Genomic DNA, 17,885 nt, shown 5'->3' with positions numbered 1-17,885 from the left:
CAACTTATACAGCATATGTTTTACACAGCAGATGCCCTTCCAGCTGCAACTGGGAAACACCCATACACACTCATTCACACTCATACACTACGACCAATTTAGCTTATCCAATTCCCATATTGCGCATGTGTTTGGACTGGGGGGGGGGGGGGGGGGTCTCATTGCTGGTCTTGAATCACATCAGTGGCGCTGCATAGTCTCTGGGGGCCTCGGGATAAGTATCCCCTGGTGGAAATAGAGAATAAAGAGAATAATTAGCATAGCTGCTGTTAATAGTGTATATAAATGAGATGTAAAAACCCGTGTGGGGCACATTCATGTATTATACCGCTAAGTGGTGCACTGAGTGTATGTTTTACTAAACAGATAGGTCTTTAATCTAGTTTTGAATTGGGAGAGTGTGTCTGAGCCTTGGACATTATCAGGAAGGCTATTCCAGAGTTTAGGAGCCATAAATGAGAAGGCTCGACCTCCTTTACTCGACTTAGCTATTCTGGGTACTACCAGAAGCCCTGAGTTTTGAGATCTTAAAGAGCGAGTTGGATTGTAGCGAGAAAGAAGTTTATTTAGATAAACAGGAGCTATATTATTGTTGTTATCCATTAATTTTCTAATGTACTTTTTACAACAGGAGCTAGAAAAGTTGAGAAAAGCTCTACGTTTTTATTACTCAAATGGCCAGATTCTGAGACTGAGGAAAGTTGAATGTGCTGGCCAGTTTATTATTTGCCCAATGAATGACAATACGCCACATTTTTAAGTTTAAAACTTTAACAGATTGCTCTTTTTCCCCTAGTGATATATCGTAAAGTAGCCAAACAATAAGTAGCCTCTTCCTATTTCTTAATTCTAAATATAGAAATGTTTTTGGTACATCAAAAAGTGTGACCATCCGTCAAACTAATCCAGCAAAAAAAAAAAAATTGCTTGTCGGCATCAATAGCCTTGTGGTTAGTGTGTCGACACATAGCACCAAGGTGTTCACGGCGACCTGAGTTCGATTCCCGGCTCGAGGTCCTTTGCCGGTCCTTCCCCTATCTCTGCTCCCCATACTTTCCTGTCAGTAAAGTCTCCACTGTCCTATCCCAATAAAGGTGAAAACCCCTAAAAAATAATTATAAAAAAAATTGCTTAAAAAAAATCACTAAAATGCAGTATTTCATAATTTAAAAAATATATATTGTCGAATGAATAATAACTGCAATTAGGTCCACTTTTGGAGAATAAAGGACCACCCCTTTCACTAGGCTGGCGACGGGCCTGTATAAATATAAATTCTTGTAAATTGGATGAAATTAAATATAATATATGCATCATGATTCTTGATTCTACATATATATATATTTATACTTATATATATATATATACATACGCACACTTGGTATAGAGGTAAAGTTGGTTTTATATTCGGATATTCAGAAATTCTCCTTAATAATATAATTTCAGAAAAGTATTCTTTGCAAATTAAATAGGGAATCTGATTAGCAGCAAATGACCATCACAGTACAACATTGTTCACAGTGAATTAGATAGTGTTCATGTTGTTTAGAAGTCACACTTGCATGCTAATTCCTATCGAATATTCAAAGTAACATGGTAAACAATATAGGCACTTCTAAATGAACTAATGTGCGAATATAAAACCAATTTAAAACCAAACCTCTAGACTTTTACTATCTATTGTAGTTCGGGACCACATTAATGCTTAGCTAGTTCCTTTGTGAATAAATAAGACAATACATAAATAAATAAACGGGTGTTTGTGTATTTATACGCACATTTAACATGCAATTGTTTAGAATTGATTAGAATTAGGGGTGAGAATTGCAGTGAATAGCACTGTCGCCTCACAGCAAGAAGGTCGCTAGTTTGAGTCCCGGCTGGGTCAGTTTGCATGTCCTCCACAAATCCAAAAACATGCGCTATAGGGGAACTAAATAAGCTAAATTGTTCATAGTGTATGTGTGTGAATAAGTGTGTATGGGTGTTTCCCAGTACTGGGTTGCAGCTGGAGGCCATCCGCTGCGTAAAACATATGCTGAATAAGTTGGCGGTTCATTCTGCTGTGGCGATCCCTGATTAATAAATCAAGCCGACTAAGCCGAAGCAAAATTAATAAACGAATGAATAGAATTGCGACTATAAATCTTAATCATATCCATTTTTATATTATTATTGTTATATTATTTTAATAACTGAATTTCCCCTCAGAATTCCGACTTTAAACCTCACAAATACGAATTTACATCTCACAACAGAGCAGTGAGAATTATTTTTATCGTGTAGCAGTAATGAACTTGTTGACTTTTATTTTGAAGAGCGCGCCTCTCTGTCAGCCGTTTCTGGACCTGCGCATGTGGACTGAACCGGACTTTTAAAGATGAGTGTTTTCGAGGCGTGGTACATGGATGAAGAGTCCGGAGAGGACCAGAGACTCCCGCACAGACTGAGCCCGAATCAGCCCGTCAGCGTCCAGCAGCTGGAGCACATCGGAGTCTTTCACTGGAAGGTTTGATCACAAAACGGGGTTACAGTAGTACAGACGCACCACGTGACACGAGCATCACGAGGAGAGACTTAAGAGAGTTTCACTGTCAACAAATGCAGATGAAGTCGAACATGCAGACTAAAACCGTCGAGTGGAGTTTCTGTAGGACACAAACTGCAGAAATAGCAAAGATTACCCGATTATAATGGTGGATGTCATTCAAATAATTAAGTAAAATCAAAAATGTGCAATGTTTATTTTGCAAGCGCATATTTTTATTCTATAGGTGAACAATTAGTCCTTGCGAATTAATCAATAATCAATAATTTAATAAATAAAGTTTGATAAAGGGGCGGGGCTTTTTTGTGCATCATTTCTCGTACCGCAGGTTTGTTTCTAGAAGGCATACAGCTGCAGCCGGAAGTAAACGAGATTTATTTATTAAATTATCCATTAATTGTATTTCATCAACGTCTACCTTAAATCCAACCCTCACAGTAATGTGAAAACATTCATTATTGATGTACAGTGTCGCTATATTGATGCGAGTATCTGCAGCTGTATCCCTCCTAGACTTTACTTTAAACAAAGCGCAAAGCAAATGGACGGACTTCGATTGAAGATTACCAAAACAAACATCGTTTTTCAGTGGATTTACTTGCAGAGATTAATTGTTCACCTAATGAGTAACAATGTGCGCTAGCAAAATAAATATAGTACATTTTCATTTCACTCAAGACTTCAAACAGTGATGATAAACATACTTCAGTTTTACTGCACATTTCAGTAACGATCCCGGTGCTGAATTATACCAAAGACTATAGAGTACCCCCTAAAGGGGCCTTTGATTATACATACATTTGCTTGATTACCATGATAAACACCTCAATATTAATACAAATATATTAAACTATAATAACAATGATCTTAAACTAAACTATCATCTTAAACTATCTTAAACTAAAAGAAGACAATAAAATCATTGATTGAAATACAATACAAATATATTTCGCATACTAGTATAGTAAGTTTGATAACTTTTATATGAGTGGTAAAATAGAGAAACTTAAATAGCAACTTAAACAGCAACCAGAAATGACCAAATCTACTTATTTAAATCTAATTTAAATAATTAAACATTTAAATCTATTTAAAGCGACGGTTCACCCCAAACTGTACATTTTGTCACTGTTTATTCTCCCTTAAGTGATTCCAAACGTTTATTTATTCATTTTCTTTAGAAAACATTCACATACACTTCCTGACAAAAGTCTTGTCGCCTATCCAAGATTTAAGAACAACAAATAATAACTTGTAGTTGATCATTTGGTATCAGAAGTGGCTTATATGAAAGGCAAAGGCCTCTAGATTACGCTTATTTGACCACAGTAAAATATGATCATGTCTTGATTATTAATGATTTCATTAGGACAGTAAGGTCTGACTCTGCTTAGACTAAAGTCTGCTCACTGAACCTGATTCTGATCACTGGTCACTGATTAATAAAGTCATCTGGAATGGCAAAGAAAGCCTTGCAGGACTCCCAGAGTTCATCAAGAGACTCTGGATTCATCTTCAGTGCCTCCTCCATTTTACCTCAGACATGCTCAATAATGTTCATATCTGGTGACTGGGCTGGCCAATCCTGGAGCACTTTTACCTTCTTTGCTTTCATACCTCAGGCTGCTGATGTTGCCATCCACTCTGCAGTATATATATATTCATTTATTTCAGTTCTGTTTTATTTTTTATTATTAATATTATTTAGTTGCTTATTCATTTTATTTATTTATTCTTTCCCTTATGGGAAGTAGCCTCATGGGATGTTGAATAATAAACTAAAGTTAATGCTTTAATTAGCTGATTTAACGTCTCATTCAGAAAAAATATATATATTTTGAAGAATGTTAAGAGTGGACACCAGTAATCATTGACTTCCACAGTCGGAAAAACAAATACTATGGAAGTTAGTGGCTACTGGTTTCCAACATTTTTCAAAATATCTTCTTTTGTGTTTAACAGAAAAAGAAAGAAACTCGGGTATAAATGCGTGATGAGTAAATGACAGAATGTTCAGTTTTGGGTGAAATGCTTCTTAGAATATTATAAGTACTACAGTCAAACCTAAAAATACATGCAATTATCAACATCTTTCTCATTAAAAAACCCTGTTTGTCAGTAGTGTCCGGTTGTTTTTTCTAGCTGAATGCTGATATCTATGAAGATGACCCCGAACTGCAGAAGATCCGAGAGGAAAAGGGTTATTCCTTTACGGACATCATAACCATTCACCCAGACAAACTGCCTGATTACCAAAACAAAGTAGGTTGTTCATACCAGCATTATCAGTTGTGTTTACTACCCAAATCTTTGCTTTTATTATGAAATGAATCCGTCTTCCAGCTGAAAATGTTTTACGAGGAGCACCTCCACCTCGATGACGAGATCCGTTATATTCTGGAAGGATCCTCTTATTTTGACGTACGGGACGAAGGCGACCGTTGGATCCGAATAGCAGTGTCTAAAGGCGACCTCATCACTTTACCGGCTGGAATTTACCACAGATTCACCGTGGATGAAAGCGTACGTGTCTTTATGATTGACTAAATCAACATGTATGCACAACATGTACGATTTTCTTCACTGAAATATCCACAGTGTTATATTATATTTATTTTGCTGAATTGTGTACTTGCCTTATCCCAAATGTTTTGAAGAACTCCAGAGAAATCGTCAATTATAAGCAGTGAGACGGAGCGCTAATGCTAATGACGTCACACACTCTCGATTTCTGGTTGGTTTTCCAGAAAACAGTAGCGATATGTTAATGTGTTGTGTGTTTTGTTCGACTGCTTATATTCATTGTTATAAAGCAGTGCATCTTCGAAACTTCGAAACTATTGAACCACTTGCTTTGTAAAATGATTCATTGTTCTGAAGCATTCAAAACTGCACACTGTAGTGACACCTGCTGGCCAGAACTGTGTAAATGCAACAAAAACATGCATTAAAATTGACTTTCGAGACATATTTGCGCACTTTAAATTGAAAGTATAACCTATAATAGCACTTTGCTTTTAATCTAAGATCGTTAAATAGTATGTGCCAGCATAATATATGTTTTTTATACATTTTCCAGGCTTATATATTATTTGTTTCGTGATGGGCTCTGCTAAACAGGCCAATAGGAGACCATTAGCTAATAATATTCCTTTTCATCTTACAAATGACTCAAAATGTCTTCAGCCCCATAAAACTGATCTGAGATCAGGAAAAAAACTATTTAACGTTTTCAATAAGTAACAATTTTTAATGTAATGTAATCAATTACAAATAGTTTTTCGAAGAAGTAATGACTTAAAGCCCTGTTTACTGAAATCACGCGACAGATCGCCCTCTAGTGGAGAACCAGTAACATTTGAACACTTAAACATTTATGAATGTTTCGAAGCAGTAATGATGTAACAAAGAAGCCAATAGGAGACTAGTAACTATTATTGTTCCTTTTCATTTTACAAGTCTCATTAAAACGACTAAAGACTCATAAAAATGATCCAGGATCAGAAAAAAACTATAAAACCTGTTGAGCGATTCGCCACTAGGGGGCGATCTGAAGAAATCTGCATTATTTGTGGATTTGATGATGTTACACAGATCGCCATCTAGTGGAGAACCATTAACATTTACGTAAAGTAATAATTTATAATGTACCAAACATTTACGAAGAGTTTCGAAGCAGTAATGACGTAACAAAACCTCATTTACTGAATCATGTGACCTTGGCATTTTGACTTGCGCTCTGAATCACCGATTCAAAACAGATGATTCATAAAGGTTTCGAAGCTCCATGTAGCAGTGTTTATTACACAGATCGCCCTCTAGTGGAGAACCATTAACATTTATGAAAACGTAACCATTTATGAAACGTTTCGAAGCACTGATGACATAACAATGCCCCATTTACTGAAATCACATGACTTTGGCAATTTGATTTTGTGCTAGGACTCACTGATTCGAAACAAATGATTCATAAAGGTTTCGAAGCTTCATGTAGCAGTGTTTATTACACAGATCGCCCTCTAGTTAAGAACTATTAACATTTATGAAAACATAACCATTTATGAAACGTTTTGAAGCAGTAGTGACGTAACGAAACCCCATTGACTGAAATCACGTGACTGCCAATAACTGATTCGAAACAAATGCTTCATAAAGGTTTCGAAGCTTCATGAAGCAGTGTTTATTACACAGATCGCCCTCTAGTGGAGAACCATTAACATTTATGAAAAAATAACCATTTATGTAATGTTTTGAAGCAGTAATGACGTAACGAAGCTCCATTTACTGATATCATGTGACTGCCAATCACTGATTCAAAACAAATGATTCATAAAGGTTTCAAAGCTTCATGTAGCAGTGTTTATTACACAGATCGCCCTCTAGTGGAAAACCAATAACATTTATGAAAACATAACCATTTGTGAAACTTTTCGAAGCAGTAATGACGTAACGAAACCCCATTTACTGAAATCACGTGACTGCCAATCACCGATTTGAAACAAATGCTTCATAAAGGTTTTGAAGCTTTATGAAGCAGTGTTTATTACACAGATCGCCCTCCAATGGAGAACCATTAACATTTATGAAACCGTAACTATTTATGTAACGTTTTAAAGCAGTAGTGACGTAACGAAGCTCCATTTACTGAAATCACGTGACTGCCAATCACCGATTCAAAACAAATGATTCATGAAGGTTTCGAAGCTTTATGTAGCAGTGTGAATAACACAGATCGCCCTCTAGTGGAGAACCATTAACATTTATGAAAACGTAACCATTTATGTAACGTTTTGAAGCAGTAATGACGTAACGAAACCCCATTTACTGAAATCACATGACTTTGGCAGTTTGGTTTGCGCTTTGACTCACCGATTCGAAACAAATGATTCATGAAGCAGTGTTTCGAGAGCAATCAATAGTAGATCACGAGCTGAAGAAGCAGTGGATTGTGGGATAATATAAGCTCCACTGCTTTTGTGCCATGTCGCGCTCATCTCTCATTAGCATTTGCTTTATCATATCTCTTATTTCGGACCTTTCAGTCTTACTCGTACTTTATAGTACCCTGATGATTAGTGATAAATACTCATCCATTAACATGATGCTTTCCTGTTGGACGATGAAGACCACAACTCCCATGATTCCACACTGTCATCTAAACACGTCTTTGTTTGTTGTGAATATGTGCCCTCTAGTGGAGAAAAATGAGCGTGTCTTTAGTTCTTCTGATTTACTGATGCTTTTATCTCCTCAGAACTTCACTAAAGCCATGCGTCTGTTTGTGGGTGAACCCGTCTGGAAGGCCTACAACCGTCCAGCCGATGACTTTGACGTCCGCAAGGAATACGTGAACTCGCTGAGAAGCTCCTGAAATGCTTGATGGGATTGATTTAGTGCTGAGAATCAGACTCTGCGGTGCCTTTAACAGACAATCAGCAGTAGTAGAGCTAACATGTCATTACTCGTCATCAAGACATACCTGATTTTGCCATTATTAAAGAGTGTAATGATCATTATGATGATGGTTTGTAGAGTTAATGCTCGCCAGAACGTTCTTTTTAGGGTTGTTTTTTGATTATTTTGGAAAGTTTTCATCACGGAAATATAAGGTTATCCTAATGTTGGGAGAACGTTCTCTCAATGATATGTTACTATTGTTCTAATAACAGCAATAAAATAACCTAAATATAACCATGTAGGAAGATTCTTTATAGGTTATTATTAGCAACTATAAAATAAATCATTTTATTATATTATGGTTGCAAAAACAAACACCAAACATAACGTTTCCCTAAAATTATTATTATTAAAAAAACTAACCATAAACTAACATTAGGAGAACGTTTGCGTTTCCTGGATTTGTAGCATTAAGGAAACACTTCCAGTTTGTCCACAGATTTGCATACATATAATACTAATAACGGGCATCACGGTGGTGCAGTGGGTCGTGTCGCAGCAAGAGAGTCGCTGGTTTGAACCTCGGCTGGGTCAGTTGGCATTTCTGTGTGGAGTTTGCATGTTCTCCCCATGTTCGCGTGGATTTCCGGGTGCTCTGGTTTCCCCCACAGGTCCAAAGACGTGGTATAGGTGAATTGTGTAGGCTAAATTGACCGTAGTGTACGAGTGTGTGTGATTGAGAGCGTATGGGTGTTGCCCAGTGATGGGTTGCAGCTGGAAAGGCATCCGCTGTGTAAAACATATGCTTGATAAGTTGGCGGTTCATTCTGCTGTGGCGACCCCTGACTAATAAAGGGACTAAGCCGAAAAGAAAATGAATGAATGAATAATAATAATACCTTCATGGACGAGGGTTAGGGTTAAATATTGATTTTTTTTGGCGGTGTGAACATTTAAAATTGTGTCGGGCAGAAAAAGCACAACAAACAAACTGTAGGTGGGATTTATAAAGCACATCTCAATATCATAAGAGGTTTTCAGACATTTATTAACAAGATTTCCTTTTGTCATATTAAGAAATACACATTACTTTAGCTTAAACTCTGAAAACAATCATTAAATGCGTTGAATTTCTCGGTAAAGGTGTGTAACCCTTCTTCTGGCCTGTGCAGAGCAAATATCATTGAGTTATCAAGTTAACTTTGGTCCTGACTGTACACACACACACACACACACACACACACACACACATGACGAATGACAAACATGAACATGTAAAAGCTTTAAATGCAGAACAATATTTCCAATTCTGGCCACAGAACATTCGCTCAAACCTGCCGCCTGATTATTAGTGAAGGGATAGTTCACCCATACATGAAAACTCTGTCATCTTTACTCACTAGTTTTATTTCGTTGAATACAAAAGAAGGTAGTTTGAAAAATGTTGGAAACCTGTAACCACTGAGTTCTATAGTCAGAAAAGTACTATAGAAGTCAATGGTTACAGGTTTCTACATTCTTCAAACTATCTTCTTTTGTGTTAACAGAAGAAGATACATTAAAAATGGTGGAAACCTGTAACCATTGACTTCCATAGTAATTTTTACTATATAAATCTATGGTTACAGGTTTCTACATTCTTCAAACTATCTTCTTTTGTGTTAACAGAAGAAGATACATTAAAAATGGTGGAAACCTGTAACCATTGACTTCCATAGTAATTTTTACTATATAAATCTATGGTTACAGGTTTCTACATTCTTCAAACTATCTTCTTTTGTGTTAACAGAAGAAGATACATTAAAAATGGTGGAAACCTGTAACCATTGACTTCCATAGTAATTTTTACTATATAAATCAATGGTTACAGGTTTCTACATTCTTCAAACTATCCTCTTTTGTGTTTAACAGAAAATATTTAGAAAAATGTTGGAAACTTGTAATCAATGACTTCCATAGTACTTTTTTTTTTTACTATAGAAGTCAATGGTTACAGGTTTCTACATTCCCCAAACTGTCTTTTTTTGTGTTTAACAAAAGAAGATATTTTGATCAATTTTGGAAACCTGTAACCATTGACTTTCATAGTACTTTTTTTTACTACATTAGTCAATGATTAGAGGTTTCTACATTCTTCAAACTATCTTCTTTCGTGTTTAACAGAAAAAAATATTTGGCAAACCTGTAACCTTTGACTTCCATAGTACTTCTTACTATGGTTGCAGGTTTCAACATTCTTGAAACTATCTTCTTTTGAGTTTAACAGACGATATTTTGAAAAATATTGGAAACCTGTAACCATTGACTTCCATAGTACTTTTTTCACTATAGAAGTCAATGGTTACAGGTTTCTACATTATTCAAACGGTCTTTTGTGTTTAACAGAAGAAGATATTTTGAAAAATTTTGAAAACCTGTAATCATTGACTTCCATAGTACTTCTTGCTATGGTTGCAGGTTTCTACATTCTTCAAACTATCTTCTTTTGTGTTTAACAGAAGAGGAAATTTTGAAAAATGTTGGAAACCTTTAACCATTGGCTTCCATATTACTTTTTTACGATAGAAATCAATGGTTACAGGTTTCTACATTCTTCAAACGGTCTTCTTTTGTGATTAACAGAATTAGATATTTTAAAAAATGTTGGAAACCTGTAACTATTGACTTCCATAGTACTTTTTTCACTATAGAAGTCAATGTTTACAAGTTTCTACATTCTTCAAACTATCTTCTTCTGTGTTTTGGGTGAACTATCGCTTTAATGTCCAGTGCACTGCAAAAAATGTTTCTTTTCTAATCCAAATATGTAAAAAAAAAATGTAATCAAGAAGCATTTTCTAGAGAAATAAAAAACAATGTTTTGTTTTCAGAAATACGTAGCCTTTTACGTACCTTTTACTCTTGAGTTTCTTTCATTTAATACTTTAGAAGAAATCAAAAAACCTGTAACTATTGACTTTCATACTATTGGTTTTTCCTACAATGGAAGTCAATGGTTACAGGTTTTCAACTTTCTTCTAAATATCTTCTTTTGTGTTCAACAGAAGAAAGAAACCACTTGATAGCGAGTAAATAGTGAGTAAATAAAAATTTTAGGGGTGAATATGCTTTTAAGTGAGGATGTCCTTAAAAAATCAAGTGAAATAATCTGCCAATGAGGTAAACAAAATAATCTTATTTCAAACCCAAAACAAGATTATTCAACTTAAATTTAAGCAAAACCCCACTTAATTCTGACTTAATATTTCTGGAAACATAACAATATTTGATGCTTGTCTAAAAAATGCTTCTTGACTTCAGAATGTTTAGATATTAGGACTAGAAACGAGACGAGTGTTGTTTGCAGTGTGTGGGTGGTGTGCGTCTCATACTAGCTTGAGGCACTGGATGTTAAAGCTGTCTCCTTCTCTGCATGCGGCGGCCTCCAGTAGTGCCTGTTTTTTCTGCGTGCTGCGTGACGACTCCAGCTCGTACATGGTGGTGAGGTTGAAGAGGACGCTTTCGTGCAGGTACAGCGCCGGGTCCTTGTGCACCAGGCTCTCCAGCTGGCCCAGGGACTCCTTCAGCCTCCCCAAGTACAGGAGACACACGGCTGCGTTGTTGTTTGCCTGAAAAAAGTTGATTGTTAGTAGTAATGCTTCTCTGGTAGTGGTATGTTCAAGAGTAAAAACAAGAAAAAAATACCACTGGGTTCTTGGGATCGAGGCGTAGGACACTGGAGAAACACGTGTGCGCGTCTGCGTAGTTATTCTGACTCAAGTAAACAAAAGCCCTGTTGAAGTCATCACAAACAGGTTAAAGGTGCTTTGAAATGTGGACAGTGCTGCTTCAAACATACCATACATAAGCATGACGTCAGGTCAGGGTTGCCAGGTGTTCACAAAAAAAAAGGCCCAATGGCCAGTCAAAAACAGCTCAAAGCTAGCTCAATAATATCTAAACTCAAAATATGCCACCCACTTGTAAAATACATGTTTTACATCACTCTAACTGTTACACAATGGAGCCCCTGAAGAGATGTGCAAAAAAAAAAAAAAGACTTTAACATGTGATACTATAGCTGTGTCTCATTTCAGAGGCTGCATCCTCCGAAGGATGCAGACTTTAAAGGTGAGACCTTCGAAGTCCACACAGGCCGAACCGAGCATTTTGAAATGAGACGATCAGGCCTACAGAGGACAGATCTCATCACCTAGCAACTGTATTTCGTATTTCGTTTTTTAACGTGTTTAGATATCCAAGTAAAATAAACCTAAATCACACATTTAATCCAGCGTTTTCTTTTATAAACGTCCTGCCGTTATCAGCGCACAATCAATCTTGGGACGTTCGAGGCCGTCAGGATCCATCGGTTGTGTCCTTCATTACCTGGGAAACGAAGGACGCATATTGAGGCTGCATTTGAAGGAGCCTTCGAGTTTCTTTGAAATGAGACGGCCTTTGTTGTGCCGCGATGACCCAGCGCACTTCGAATGCACATGCGCACGACATAGTTACACACGCTCACGGTTTTCCTCGGTTTTCTTCACTTTCGCCATTAGTGAAGTTTTTTTCCCTCTCCGCTGTCGCCACTGGCTTGCATGGTTCGGGATCTGTAGAGCTGCGCATCGTTGGATTTGCTCTTCAGTATTTGGACTCTCAGTAGTGATTATTAAACCACACTGAACTGAGCTCAACTGAACTGAACTTAAACACTACAAACTGAACTACACTGTTCCTATTTACTGTGACCTTTTATGTGAAGCTGCTTTGACACAATCTACATTGTATAAGCGCTATACAAATAAAGGTGAATTGAATTGAATTGAATTGAACTCACAATAAAGTCTTCATTATCACTTTAGGGGCTAAAATTAAACACCTTGTTGGAGCCATTTCTTTCTTTAATTATTATTATGTTTGGACTAAATGGGTTAGTTGGATGATACGATTATTATTATTATTATTATTAAGTTTACATTTGATAATTATTGTATTTAGATTTGAGTATTTTGTATTCGTATATTATTCATGTTTAAGTATTAGCTTTATTGTTGTGATTTTGTGAATGAAGACTTTTATTCTGTCAAAATTGGGATTTAAGGAAGCCAGGTAGTAGGTGGAGTAGTAAGGGGAAGAGGAAACAATTTTCAGACCGTGAGTTTGTTTGTGGTGACGGGTGCTGCTGAGGAACAACGAGCTATTTCACAGATTTGATGGCACGAGATGTGATAAAATAAACATGAGAAAAAAGGATTCACAGCGGACTCACGCGTCATTGTTTACCCTTACCGCGATAGCGGCGTAAAGCAATAATGCAGCTACACACCTTTCATCATTGAAATAAATGTATATGTGTATTTATTTTTATTTGTTATAAAAAAAAGTCCTTAAATGACCTTAAATTGACAGAAAATTTGTGAAATTCATTTTAAATTAAGATATTTTCAAAATCGAAAATAAACTTTTAAGAAGTTAATTAAATAACAAAATAGTTTAATTAGTTTCATCTTCGTAACAGTTTTTATCACTGGTAGAATATGAATATGATATAAAACATTTCAAATTAACCCGTATAAATATAACTAATGCAATCTGTCAAACTTTTAACCCACGGAATAAAAGAATAACCCATGGCAAGTGGTTAAAAGTAGCCCAATTTTGCGGGAAAACCCCAGACTTGGCAACCCTGGCATGTGTACCATCAAGACTGAGGTATTTAAATATTGAAAAGCAAGCTCATTGGCTGCTGAGGCGACAGCAACCAATCCCCTGAAGTTGCCATGAAGTTGGCAGCTGATTGGATGCGACTTAACACCCTGCACACCCAACAGAGCTCCATGACAGAACTTTTGATAGATTTTTTATTTGTGGTGTAACATGAGCAGATTTCAGCAAGTGACTGACATCAGGGTTTACCTGTTCATCAGAACTGAGGTTTCTTCAGTAGCTGTTTTTCCCTTTGACTGACAGGCCTTTTCCACGTCCTCAAAATATTTCTCAGCCGTTCTGATGTCTCCGATCTAATAATCCCAGCAAACAGAAAGTTAATTACCGTCTTGAGTGGAGATAAAACATGAAGAGCAAAACAGACTCTTTGATTCTCTTCAAAATGAGTAACTCTGCAGAGGACAGACAAGCGTTCACGCGTTCACTACACATGATAACAGGCTGTTTTGTGCACCCGCTTTCACTTACAGGTAAACGTTGCATATTCCAATGGAGGAAAAAAAGGTGAAACCAGCAGCAGATTGAAATGCTAATCCAGCCTGTTCCATGAAGCTGGATTATCTTGCTAGCCAGTTAAGTTTCAGTTTAGTTTGCAGCAATCTTGGGTTTTAGGTAACCTGAAGGCAGCTCGACTACAATCACTCTTTGTCGCAATGGTATTACAAAGCAGCTAAGCTACGCTGAGCTGCCTTCGTGGTACCTAAAACGCAGAATAGGTGCAAACTAAACTAAAACTTAGCCAGCTAATCTGTCTTCATTCTGCAGGCCCCAGGCGGCTCTGCTCTCACCTGGAGGAAAATGCGTCCGATTCCACTCAGCAGCTGCACTTTCTGCTCCGGCTCAAACTCAATGATGGAGCGATACGTCTCCACCGCCAACACATAGTCCTTCATGTGAGACGAACAAAACGAATAGCAGAATAAGCAGTTAGTGAATTAATTCTTCATTATTCGTGCATTATTAGCATTAAAGTGTCATTTTAATGTGTTTATTTCCATACAACATCAGTTCTTAGAGAACAGAAAGGGCACAAACAACATGAAAGACCTAATAATTCTGACTACAACAGTAGAGACAGTGGGTACGGAAAGTATTCAGACCCCCTAAAATTTTGTTTTATCGCAGCCATTTGCTAAAATTCAGTTTTTCTTTTTAATAAATCGGCAAAAATGTTAACAATTCTGTGTCTTTCTGTCAATATGAGGTGCTGTGTGTACATTAATAAGGAAATTACTGTGCATTTTTATTAAATAATATCTCATATACATACATACAACAGTTCTGTCTGGTTCTTGAATCTGATTGGCTGATATCCATGTGATATTCTGCAATAACAGCTCTCGTACAGCCTCCTCACCCTTCTGTATTACTCCGCCCACACAGAGTGACAGCAGATCAATAAACTCACTACAGTTTGACAAATATTGCAGCTGTTGGACAACATAATGTGCTTCTGAGGCTTTTTTAGGCGAGAATGTAGTTGTTTAGATTGCAACTATGCAGTTTATTTATAAGGATAGTGCCTATTTTAAATATTCATAATTTCGGATATTCCGCCTGTCGGCATCCATCAGCTTGTCATTGAGCAGAGCAAAGATAGTTGACATTGTCCATCCACAAGATCGCGACAAAGACCACATGATAAGCCCTGATAGGAGGAAAAACTCAGTGTAACTTCTAACTACATCTGATCAAATCATTATTAAACTGGTAAGTGACTTTCCTAGTCAATCTCTCTCTTTTGTATGTTGTAGTGCAGTAATCTGCTAGTGTTTGCTTTGGATTTTTCGGGGTTAAATATTGTAATCTCCCGATTGCAAATAAGAAATACTGGGAAATCTCTGTAAACTGATGGCATTTCATGCTGTTCAGCCTTATAATCTTAAAATGTGAGCAAAATCAGCTGTTTTGTCATCACTTTAGACGTTACGCTAGAGAATCACTCAAACACTAGCTCTACAGTGATGTTAGTGAAGCAGCAGCGGCTTCTGCTGTTCTGACGCCAGCTGAAGATGTGAATGAATGGCAGAAGAAAGTAGTTCCTCATACAAAAGGATTTTGGGAGTTTCAGTGTTTGATTTTCTTGTTTATATACACGATTATGCCGTCGCACTGTTGTATAAACGCAATATCACGCTCGTAGCAGTGTGATTTGGCTGTATATAGTCACTGGTGGAACACTAAGGCACTCGGCCTGCAGCCTCATGCCAACGCTTGCTCGTACCAGTGCCGATATATATATATATATATATATATATATATATAAATACACACACATAAATAGCAAAAATGAATATCTGCTGTCAAAAATGTTTTTCAGTGTGTATATATATACACTGTAGCTTATATATATACACATGTATACACTTTATACACTGTATCTATGTATACACTGTAGCTTTATACACTGTAGCTTTATACACTGTAGCTATGTATACACTGTAGCATATATATATATATATATATATATATATATATATATATATATATATATATATATATATATATATATATACACTGTAGCTTTATTTCCTTTATATATATTACAAACATACTAAAAAAATGACCTTCTCCAGAAAAAAAAATTAAACAGGAAATATGTTGAAAAGTTCCTAGCTCTGTACATATATATATATATATATATACAAGACAGAACAACATCAATTCCCTTTTTATAGCATCACTACAGCCTTTGGCCAGCAGATGGCACTTGTTTAACATGATAGTGTGTGTGTGTGCGTGTGTGTGTGTGTGTGTGCGTGTGTGTGCGTGTGTGTTTAAATATAGAGGCATACTAAACAGATTCAGCATGTGTGCATAGACACAGTTTTTTTTCTCAACAGGACTATAGAGCATGCATAACTGTATGCATTGGCATGAATATCGATGCGCAGTTATGAGTCAGATATGAGTGTATACAGTAGGCGTATGTCTGCGAGCCCACGTACCTTCATCATTAGCAGACAGTTGGCCATGGAGTACATCAGTCTGCTCAGACGTGACCTCCACAGCTCCAGAGAGGCTGAGAGAGAGAGAGAGAGATGGACTGAACAAAAGGAGGGAATAGGAAATTGCAGTCTTTTCCTCCTGTTCCCAGCTCTGAACCATCAATTATTTGTCTGCTGGCGGGAATTATAGAGCAGGAGGGAAAGACACAGTGACAATTGCATTTATTTCCCCCCTCTGGCTCACTATAGACCCCATCAGCCCATCTGATCTCATATCTGTGTGTGTGTGTGTGTGTGTGTGTGTGTGTGTGTGTGTGTGTGTGTGCGTGAAAGACAGAAAGAGAGAGAGAGATAGAGAACACTGCATGCATGTTTGTGTGTGTGTGTGTGTGTGTGTGTGAAAATTGTACATGTTTGTATGTGAACAGTGTGTTTGTGTGTGTGTGTGTGTGAGTACAGCAGTGGTGTAGTCCTTGCTATACGCACTTATACTCAGTATGCTTACTTTTTTCCACGAGCTGTTTGGGTATTACCACTTCTGAGGATCAATAATCGCATATACCCTCAGTATACTCACTTATTTTTCTGATTAAACTTCTTTATTTTAGTGTATTATTTCCAATTCTTACTTAAAAATGTACATTTTTCTTTGTTTACCCCAAAACGATCTGTTCCTGATCCGCCCTAAAATAATAAAAATCCTAAAATCTCCCCTGTAAAACACTATTCACATGTGTCTTAATCATGCGCTACAGGGAACGACACTATATATAACGCTAAAAACAGGATGAGGCAAAGGCTACACATAAATCGCGTAACAATATGCTATTTATAAGGGTAACTACTAGTATAAAATAGCGACAACAGAAGCCAGACTCCTAATAGTTTGGTTTAAAACAAGCATGCACGAATGTGACAGTCAAAAATAATGGCTGATTGAGCTTTAAAGGAACCTATTAAATGTAAAGTTCAATTCACCTTTATTTATTCAATTAAATAAAGGTGAATTGAACTAAAGTAATAAGCCAGTAAAGAAAAGTAAGTTAAAAAGCTGTCTTTCCATGTATGCCTATGGAGTTAACTTAAATAAAAGTACACTAAATAGTTGTAACTATCTTGATTGACTCTTTTTTTCAGTGTTAAAATGATTATATAAGCTACATGCTTTATACATACAGCCAATCTCTGAGTCTGCTAGGGGGGCACTATTAGCTAAACATAAATCATTAAATAGCATTAGACTATTAGCATCTCCCTTTAAAATGAACTAATTTGTTTAATTT

The 17,885-nt window shown here is 36.7% G+C and overlaps 2 protein-coding genes across 2 annotated transcripts in view; one reads left to right on the top strand and one right to left on the bottom strand.

Annotated features, from left to right (window-relative positions):
• Nucleotides 1–2,328: 2,328 nt before the first annotated feature.
• adi1 (acireductone dioxygenase 1) lies at nt 2,329–8,064 on the top strand. Its single transcript, XM_056476931.1, has 4 exons — nt 2,329–2,509; nt 4,691–4,810; nt 4,892–5,071; nt 7,803–8,064. The coding sequence occupies exons 1-4, from the start codon at nt 2,381–2,383 to the stop codon at nt 7,917–7,919; spliced, it is 546 nt and encodes a 181-aa protein (XP_056332906.1). The 5' UTR covers nt 2,329–2,380; the 3' UTR covers nt 7,920–8,064.
• A 2,822-nt stretch (nt 8,065–10,886) lies between these two features.
• The window catches only part of trappc12 (trafficking protein particle complex subunit 12), a 29,595-nt gene continuing 22,596 nt past the window's right edge, over nt 10,887–17,885 (bottom strand). Inside the window, exons 9-13 of the mRNA XM_056476910.1 lie at nt 16,603–16,676; nt 14,443–14,541; nt 13,844–13,947; nt 11,630–11,717; nt 10,887–11,553 (exon numbers count right to left, since the gene is read on the bottom strand). Of these exons, the coding sequence (XP_056332885.1) occupies nt 11,311–11,553; nt 11,630–11,717; nt 13,844–13,947; nt 14,443–14,541; nt 16,603–16,676 (608 nt within the window). The 3' untranslated portion in view covers nt 10,887–11,310. The remainder of the gene's footprint in view (nt 11,554–11,629; nt 11,718–13,843; nt 13,948–14,442; nt 14,542–16,602; nt 16,677–17,885) is intronic.

The sequence above is a fragment of the Danio aesculapii genome, chromosome 17, assembly GCF_903798145.1.
Source record: "Danio aesculapii chromosome 17, fDanAes4.1, whole genome shotgun sequence".
Classification (NCBI taxonomy): Eukaryota; Metazoa; Chordata; class Actinopteri; order Cypriniformes; family Danionidae; genus Danio; species Danio aesculapii.
Note: the sequence above shows the minus strand (reverse complement) of the source record. Positions and strands in the feature narration are given on the sequence as shown.